Source organism: Primulina huaijiensis, unplaced genomic scaffold (assembly GCF_012295235.1).
Source record: "Primulina huaijiensis isolate GDHJ02 unplaced genomic scaffold, ASM1229523v2 scaffold26229_ERROPOS72855+, whole genome shotgun sequence".
NCBI classification, from domain to species: Eukaryota; Viridiplantae; Streptophyta; class Magnoliopsida; order Lamiales; family Gesneriaceae; genus Primulina; species Primulina huaijiensis.
In genome coordinates this window covers 23,493-33,247 of record NW_027356350.1, presented here as the reverse complement: position 1 = coordinate 33,247, position 9,755 = coordinate 23,493, and the positions used below count along the sequence as shown (strand labels likewise).

The 9,755-nt window shown below is 36.2% G+C and overlaps 1 protein-coding gene across 1 annotated transcript; it reads right to left on the bottom strand.

The window, feature by feature from the left end:
- Positions 1 to 412: 412 nt before the first annotated feature.
- LOC140967694 (uncharacterized) lies at positions 413 to 9,670 on the bottom strand. Its single transcript, XM_073428399.1, has 4 exons — positions 9,473 to 9,670; positions 6,874 to 9,131; positions 5,316 to 5,533; positions 413 to 2,866 (listed from the first exon to the last, which is right to left on the bottom strand). The coding sequence occupies exons 2-4, from the start codon at positions 9,077 to 9,079 to the stop codon at positions 716 to 718; spliced, it is 4,575 nt and encodes a 1,524-aa protein (XP_073284500.1). The 5' UTR covers positions 9,080 to 9,131; positions 9,473 to 9,670; the 3' UTR covers positions 413 to 715.
- Positions 9,671 to 9,755: the final 85 nt, after the last annotated feature.

The window sequence follows — 9,755 nt, the reverse complement described above, 5'->3', positions numbered from 1 at the left end:
AAATTTTTTTTTCCCGGGCTTTTGGCTAAAGTCAGGCCTAATCGACCCTTTTTCGGCCTTTTCAAACACTTGAGTCGGCGATATACCCATTTCCTTTTCTTATGGAAGTCACCTCCAACTCCATTCATCGGCGTCAAGCAATCGACCAATGAGCTATTTGGCCTCCGATTTGGGAGACGCTTTCCCTTCTTCACTTGCTGGTACTTTCACTTCACTCTCATCAGAATTTGTTTTCAAAGATTACTACTTTTTTCTGTTAAGTTTTGTGTTTTGTATTGTTTCCCGTTGCGATGATAGGATTCATGCTGATTATTTTGAAAATGGTTTTTGGTTCGTTACGCGTAAGTATGATTCTATCTTTGAAGCTTCTTGGGGCCAAGTAGAATTGGAATATTTTCGCTTGGAATTTAAATCGAAAGATATTAACCATTGTTAAGACACGAAATCCGGTAATAAATGTTAAAGCTACAATTCGAGGATCAAGACCCAACTTTTAAGTCTATCAATTACATATATAACAGTGGATAGCTTACAGTAGGTGTCATAGAATTCGTATTGAACAAAACTGGTTCACTTAAAGTGTGTGTATTCACCAAGCATTTGCTAGTATTTTTAGCTTCCATATTTGTCAGCGTTGTTTCTCCCTTTCAAACATATCTCCAGTTTCCCAAGAATATCATATCATATAAAATAAATGAACAGCAGCAATACAACATTACTTCAACAGCGGGCGGACATCTGCTGCATAAGTAGGATTTGTATCAAACTGCATGCTACTTGAGTTTGATGAGATATCATAAGCATCATACAGGTCAATAGAATGGTATTCTGTTTCATCATTGCTGTGCTGAAAACCTGACCCTTGTTTCCTTATTTGAATTCCTTCCAACTCTGCTGCTACTTCCCTCATTGTTGGCCTTTTCTTACCTTTCAGATACAGACATCTTTTAGCAAGTTGTGCAATTGCCACGATTTCTTCTTTTTGTCCTTCTTTGAGCACCCGTGAATCAATAATGTCGAACAATTGATTTTCTTCCACTGAATGCAGGAAATATGTGATCAAACTTCTTCCCTCTTCCGCTCTAATTGATGATATTGCTTTCTCCCCAGTTAAAAGCTCGACTATTACCACACCAAAACTGTAAACATCACTCTTGTCAGTAAACTGGCCGGATTGGAAGTATTCGGGATCCAAGTAACCAAAGGTGCCTAAAACTCTTGTGGTCACATGAGTCTGATCGATAGAAATCGTCCTTGATGTTCCAAAGTCTGCGACCTTTACCTGATATTTGCTGTCCAAGAGTATGTTTGTTGACTTGATATCCCGATGATAGATAGGTGTAGATGCAGCTGAATGAAGGTAAGATATAGCACTGGCTACCTCTGTGGCAATTCGTATCCTCATCTGCCATGTTAATGGGAATTCTTCCTTTGGATCATGGATATGTTCGAAAAGTGTGCCATTAGGAATGAACTCGTACACGAGAAGTGGGACTTCAGTCTCCAAGCAACATCCCAGTAGTTTCACTACATGTCTGTGGTTAATTTGTGATAAAATAACCACCTCATTGATGAACAGTTCAATATCGTCTTTGTCAACCTTCTTGGACTTCTTAACTGCCACAACTCTCCCGTCTTTCAGCATTCCTTTGTAGACAGTACCTTGGCCACCACGGCCAAGCACACGATTTTCATTATACTGATCAGTCGCTTGTCCCAACTCTTTTGCATTAAACAACTTGGTTTTCTCTACACCATTATCTGTTGAATGTAAATGTTTTTCTAACAATATCCCACCATTTCGTGTGAAGAATCTCTTCTTTCGGTTTGCCTTCAATCTTTTCCTAATAACCCTGTAACTCCACATTGCGGCGAGAAGCAGAAGTACTGATCCAAGGGCACTCCCAATACCGATGGATGCAATTTTTTTGGTAGGCCCCTGGCATATATAAGACCCTAATGTGTTGATACAAGTACCGGTACAAAAATTTAATTTCTCACATTCGTTGATGTCTTGGCATCCTCCAGGTAAGTAAGGATTTCCTTCAAATCCACGATTGCATGAACACAGTTGAGTTGATCTAGTTCCATTCAAGTATATGCAGGAACTATAATTCGAACGAGTCATGTTGTCGACCTCCCATTCAAGTACCATATTTGCAGATCTAAACCCTTCATCGAATGGATTTGACAAATTAGTGTGAAGCCCTCTATATGTTTTATAATCCTCTTGGAACCATTTTCGCTCAGTAAGAAAGGCGTATCCACAAGAATTTCCATTAGTGCTGGAACCTAGGGTTCGATTATAGGAATACTGAAGTTCTTGGAGCCCTCTTGGGATTGGAACCTGACAACAGTTGACACCATTGCAACTGGTGTCGTTCGAACTAGGATCACAAACAGCCATACACCCACGAATGGTCTCATTATTGGCGCGCAACCAGATTGAATTGCCGCATCCAAGAAGAGCAAACGAGTTTTGAAATGCCGAGATTGTGAAAGCACTGCCTGTCAGCGATCTTCCCAAAGAGAAGAGTCTTTGTTCATCCGAACAATTCAAAGGTGACACAGGCTCAATTACTCGAACTGTCCCATTATCCAAGGAAATGTTTTCTATTTCCATGTTGATGCTGCTCAATGATAACTTTGGGGGGAAGCTGGAATTCTGGCAGGCAACCGTGAACCACGAACTTGCGCTGCATCGAGCACCGATTCCAAAAGGATACGGAATCGTCACGTTTCCACAGGTGTTCGTGCAATTAGGCTTCGACAGAGACACTGCTAGAGCCACGGTCATTGAAAGACATATTGAGACAGCAATGCGAGCTATTAAGATCAACCCCATCTTGATATACCGTTTGGGAATTCAATCTGCATAAATTGTTCTTCTGATTAGATTTTGATGAGAATGAGGAAAGAGCAGTCAAACTCAAATCAACCAAAGACATAAATCTATCAAGCAACTTTTCCATCAAGTGAGTGTTAAACAACAAATATATGCAAAGATATAAATGTTATTTTGAACCACAAAATTTGGAGTATAAAACCGGAGCTGTTGAGTATCTGAATTGATATTTACACACATAACATAATCATCCAAATTGGTAAAAAGCTCAATAATGGAGAGAATTATAAAGATATGATAAAAACATTCAACAGAAATCAAATCAATATCGTGAAGCATAATTAATGGCAATACGCACCTTTTCTTGGTCCAGGTTAATCAATCCTGCAGAGTGCCCTTTATTTTTTATAAAAGGACAGCCAAAATGTTTACTTTTTTTTCCCGTGTTGGGAATGCAGTATGTCACCGAAAGAACATGTATATATTATTTATATGGTCGAATAGAAAATTGTGTAGTGGTTGAAGTAGACTGTTTCCTTGTTTGTCAGAGAATAGAAAATATTGTGTAGAGGTTGAAGCAGACTGTTTCCTTGTTTGTCAGAGTGATTTTACTTTTCAACACAAAATAAACGTAGGAAACATCACCACGTCATTCATTGATATATAGAGACAAATTCAAAAAATTTCTATGCGTGTTCGATGAAGTCTCTATCTTTCTCTTCATGGGTCGACTTCATATTCAAAACATGACTTTTTCAGAGAGAAATTTCAAATCCATAATGTTTAAAATTTTGAGAATTAAGGATTTAGGATATGGTATCTATTATTATGTCAAAAATTTAAATTATTGGTACGATTGAACTCAATATTTTCAATGAATAGTTAGTTACACAGAAGAACTCCTAAACTCCCGATATAGGATGATCTAACTCTTAGTTTTAAATATTACAATAAAAATAAGAAAAATAAGTGAGTAAACATAATATATACGTATATATACTTTTTTAAAAAGTCGGGAATAAAAATTATATAATTTTTCTCTAAGTAAATTGAGGGCTCTTACTTAGCACCCAGTAATGTCGGCCTTCTGTGTGTAAATAATAATAATAATAATAATAATAATAATAATAATAATAATAATAATAATAAGAAACAATAAATAACATCCAGGAACCAGATTTATGGCTTATAAGAAAACTTTATGCTATTTATTACCAAGATTCTCAATTTTTTATATTTCTAAAAAGAGTAGGTCTTTCATAAAACGGTTTCACAGATTTTTATTCGTAAACGGATCACTCATGTCTATATTTACAATAAAATTAATATATTTGACATAAAAAATAATGTTTTTTCGTGGATAACTCATATAGAATATCCGTTTCACAAAATTGATCCGTGAGACCGTCTCACATGAGTTTTTGTGTTCTAAAAATTGACATGTAATGTATGCATGTAGCCTCATATAAGGACTTTTTTTTTAATACACCAGGGTATAAGAAATTTCTATTTGATCTAACTATTATTCACATAAGTAGGGTTTGAAACCCAAGACTGTATGAGTCTTGGGACCTCACTCTTGTCACTAGACCAAGAGATCATTGATGCGTCATATAAAAACTTTAAGAAATCAGAATTTTGAGACGTGACAATCGGATTTTGCGTTCAATTGAGTGTCGGATGTATATCTTGTTAATTGAAAAACAAATATTCTAATTATACGAAGTATGTTATACATAGAGCTCGTAGCTATTATTGAAGTCTTACATCAGTATATGTATCATTGAACTCATAGTATCGCTTGGCTTTGTCCTCGTCTCCTGCCATTCTGCAAAATATATCTAAATTATTTCCTCTATTCTTCCTATTTGTTCCTCGCTATTGTTGTAATGACATTGTAGCTCCTACATTGTTGTTGCCCTATTATTTTGTTTTTCTTTGGTTCTCCAGTATTCCGATCGCTGTTGCACTAGAACTGTTGAGAAATAGACCAATCACTTTCTCTAGTTTTTTATGCGAGAACTCCGCTGAATTAAATATTGGGTGAGACACCACCATTAGCAATTATTTCTAAAAGCTTGCTCAACTATTCCATATATACCTGAGTTTTTACTTAATTTGTCATTCAAATTAAGGATAAATTACATGAATAGCTTCAGGCCTACTTGGGCATCAACTTGTCCAGAAGGAAAAAAATGAACCGAACGGATGTGATAATTATTAATTAAAAACAATCACACCAAAACCATCCACAACAAACAAACCATATACTGTTTTTCTTGCAAATGCACTCGAGGGAACTTTGTGGAGTTTCCACGCATCAACAAAAACAAACCAAGACAGAGAAAAAAAAAACAGACAAGAAATTCATCACGAAACAAGTTCTTCATGACTTGAATTTTATATTAAATGGATTCAACAAATTATGCTCAAGGCGTTTTTGAGTTTCATAACCCTTTAGAAACCATGCCTGATCAGCAAGAAAGGTGTACCCACAGCTGGCATTGCTGCCATACGCATCAACACTTGCGTAAGTAACATTAAGTTCTTTCCTCCCTTCAGAGATTTTAGTCTTGCAGCAGTTAACACCGTTACAACTGGTATCTGTAGAATTATTATCACAAATTGCCATGCATCCGCCGACCGTCGATGTTGCATTAGAACGCAACCAGACGACATTTTGGCAGCCTAAAATAAACAAAGAATTGTATACATCTGAGATGGTGAAAGGACTTCCCCGTAGACATATGCCCAAAGATTGTGTCTTCTGTTCAGAAGAGCAATTCATCGGCGAGATAGGTTGTTTTACAGAAATGAAACGGGTTTTCTAGTGAAATGTCCTCTACTTCCCGATTAATGCTCCTCAAGATTGGAACTGAATTGCTGCAGGTAACTACAAATGAGGAACTTGCGCTGCATGTTGCAGATTCAATCCCAAAAGGGTATGGTACAATAATATTACCACACTTGTCTCTGCAACCATCCTTCGTCATTGAAACAGCCAGAGTCGTAGTTGTTAAGCGTAGGAAAGAAACTACGATTCCCAAAATTAAAGGGAACCCCATTTTCTTTCTTCTTCAATTTATTCAAAGCTTGTCTGGAAGGCTTGATTTAAAAAATTACTTATAAATGTTTTTATAAAAGCGTATGCTACAAAAAATTTATCTTGGCCAAACACACTTTAAGTATGAAACAATAAAAATGTTTTTAACAGTAAAAATATTTTTAAAATATTTGTCTAGTGTTATATTATTTTTAAATGGTAACTTATTCTCTCAAAACATTATGTATTTCTTTTTCATTTTAAACCTGGTTCTTTAATTGAAATCATATGATACAGTATATCCCTGGTACGTTGTCATGCTTCAAAGCTAGCTCACACGATCAATATTTTACACAATAAATTTCGGGGAATATGATTTTCGGTCTATTAATTTGTCCAATTTTAGGTTTTGATCTTCTACGTCTTCAAATTTTTGATTTTGTTATATTAATTCGACTAATTTGATACAATTATTGACATATGCATGCATTCTATAACATCATAATTTAATTGATCTAAATAAAATATTATTATTATTTTTAATTTAATTGCAAGTAAATCAATGTAGATATACTAAATTAAAAAACTGAAATTAACATATTTTTTATGGACAAAATATATTATTCAGGATTTACTCTTATGAAGATCCGACTCTAATTTTGAGTAATGTGAACATTGATTCTTATTTTAAATAATGATGTTGTGAAGATAGTGTCAGTTTTTTTTTTAAAAAAAAAATTTGTAATTTTATAAATTAAAGTATTTTAAATTTTGTCATTCTAATTTGAACGTAGGAATGAAAAAATTATATGAATTATGTTGTACATAGACCATACACAGTATACCGTTGAACCCCACGCTGTTTTTCTTGCAAATATACTCGAGAAAACTTCCTGGATTTTCAACGTACCAACAAAAATTTACAACAACAGACCATAACATAGTAAAAAAAAAGACAAGAATTTAATCACGAAATAAGTTCTTCACTGTTCATCAATCAAAAGTGGCTGAGCATCTGATGATGATCTTGAAGTGACGATGGGATAAAAATTGGTGCTTCCTGGGATTGAGGAGAAGTTGTAAGATTCGGATATCTCAATTGAAAGTTTTTCGTTTTCCTCAACATCACACTGGTAAACAGTCCCCTCTTTCAAATTTTGAATTGCTTCCAACTCAGCCGCTACTTCCTTCATTGTTGGCCTTTTCTTGCCGTGGAGGTGCAAGCATCTATTGGCAAGTTCAGCGATGGCCAAAATTTGTTCTTTTTTGCCTTCTTTGAGCACCAGAGCATCAAGAATGTCGAACAAGTGATCTTCCTCCATCGAGTGCAAGAAATGTGTGGCTAAACTCCTCCCCACATCCGCTCTAATTGTTGATACAGCTTTCTCCCCAGTTAAAAGCTCGACCATCACCACACCGAAACTATAAACGTCACTCTTTTCAGTAAACTGGCTTGATTGGAAGTACTCAGGATCCAAATAACCAAAGGTTCCAAGTACTCTTGTGGTCAAGTGAGTTTTGTCGATTGAAACCAACCTTGACGTTCCAAAGTCTGAAACTTTTGCCCTGTACTTATCATCAAGCAGTATGTTTGTAGACTTGATATCCCGATGATATATTGGAGCAGATGCAGCTGAATGTAGGTAAGACAGGGAGTTGGCTACTTCTGTGGCGATTCGCACGCGCATTTCCCAAGTTAATGGGAACTCTTCATTTGGATGATGGATATGCTTAAACAGGGTTCCATTTGGTATGAACTCGTACACAAGAAGTGGAACTTCAGACTCGAGGCAACATCCCAATAGCTTAACCACATTCCTGTGGTTTATCTGTGATAAAATAACTACCTCGTTGATAAAAGTTTCAATATCATCTACATCTATCCCCTCAGATTTCTTAATGGCCACAATTCTTCCATTTGTCAACATTCCTTTATAGACTGTACCTTGGCCACCACTGCCAAGCACACGATTTTCATTGTAGCGATCGGTGGCTTTTGCCAAGTCTTTTGAGCTAAATAACTTGATCTTCTCTACGCCTTTATCAGTGGCAGACAACTCATGTTTTTCCAACAACAAGCCACCATTTCGTTTGAAGTACCTCAATTTGCGATTAGCCTTATATCTTTTAATAACAACTTTGGAGGATCTCCAGGCAACAACACTTAAAAATAGTGTGCTTAGCACACTTCCAACAACGATAAGCGGTACTTTAACTTTTGAAGCGGGACCATGCTCATCATCCTCATAATCACATGTGAAAGAGCCTTTTGTGTTGGTACAAGTATCTGGGCAGTGATTAAATGTGTCATCGCTACACTCGTCAATATCCTGGCACCCTAATGGGAGATAAGGATTTCCTTCATATCCAATATCGCAAGAGCATAGTGTAGAACCTGTATTATAATAATTATCAGAATTATAAGAATCATAGTAATAGCCTCTTTCATTGCAACTAGCATCGGAGGAAACGGTGAGGTTGTACGGCATCCACTGGAGTGCCAAAGTTGCAAATCTGAATTCTTCATCAAACGGATTTAACAAATCTCTTCGAAGGTCTTTATACGTGTTATAAGCACTTGGGAACCATGTGTACGCAGCAAGAAAAGCATATCCGCAAAAACTCTCATTTTTGCCCAACGGCGCAATGCTCCTATAAGTAAAATCAAGTTCCCGAATTCCTTCCATGATTGAAAGCTGGCAGCAGTTAACGCCATTACAACCATTGTGAATTTTCGTATTAGCATCACAAAGGGCCATGCATCCACCTATCATCGATGTTTTATTACCACGTAACCATCCCGCATTTTTACATCCTAGAACGACCAACGAATTCAATTCTGGAGAAATAGTAAAAGGACTTCCCAGCAGTGATGTAACCAGAGACTGTGTCCTCTGTTCACCGGTGCAAGCCATTGGTGAAACAGGCTGTTTCAATCTGATTACACCTCCTAGGGAAATATTCACCACTTCCAAATTGATGCCGGCCAATAATGGAATTGAAGAATTCTGGCACATTATCGTGAATGAATTATTTGCGCTGCATTTTGAACCGACCCCGAATGGATATGGAATGGTGACATTTCCACACTTTTCGGGACAACCAGGCTTCGACAAAGACATCGCTAAAGTCATAGTTGTTAGGCATAGGAGGAGAATTATACAGCTGATGAGTGTTGAGGGAAACCTCATTTCCTTCTTCAGTTGCTTGAAAACTCAGTCTATAGATGGATTTAAAAGGTCGCTACATACATACGAGACATCATTTTGGTTACTATTAGGAATAAAGAATTTATTGTCCAAAACTTGCCAAAGTTTATTCATCGGTTCATCCATGTTCATATTTACAATAAAAAATATTATTTTTTCATGATTGACCAAAATAGAATAACCGTCTCACAAAATTGACCAGTAAGACCGTATCAAATAAGTTTTTGTATACTTAGACAAAGCTAATAATTATGGTAACCACAAACCAAAATGTTCAAATTTAGCATATAATCAATGAAAATTTAAATTCAAGTAATCTAATAAGTTATAGAAAAGAAAATGAACAAAATAGCTTCTATTATTTTGAGCACATACCTTTTCTGCTAAATTATTTGTTGAGCCATGGCGATATTGAGTTTTGTACTTTACACCATGTAATGAATCTGACCAATTTCCTGATCGATGAGCAGAATTATGTATACTCACAAATACCAGTCAGTCAGAGCTTTGCTTTGCTTTGCTTGGAGTATCTCTTGGTTATGGCTTACTTATCAACACCAAATAGCTAGCATGATGGTTGACTCCAAGTCTTGGATGTCAATTTTATACCCATTTGTAGTTTTAATTCGTCTAGAAAGTCCTTAATGCACACTCTTGA

Coding starts and splice junctions, on each gene's coding strand:
- LOC140967694 (XM_073428399.1), bottom strand. CDS start 9,079: ATGAGGTTTCCCTCAACACTCATCAGCTGTATAATTCTCCTCCTATGC. Junction 5,534..6,873: donor ACTTTTGATTGATGAACAGT/GAAGAACTTATT, acceptor TGTTTATTTTAG/GCTGCCAAAATGTCGTCTGG. Junction 2,867..5,315: donor ACACCTTTCTTGCTGATCAG/GCATGGTTTCTA, acceptor TATGCAGATTGA/ATTCCCAAACGGTATATCAA.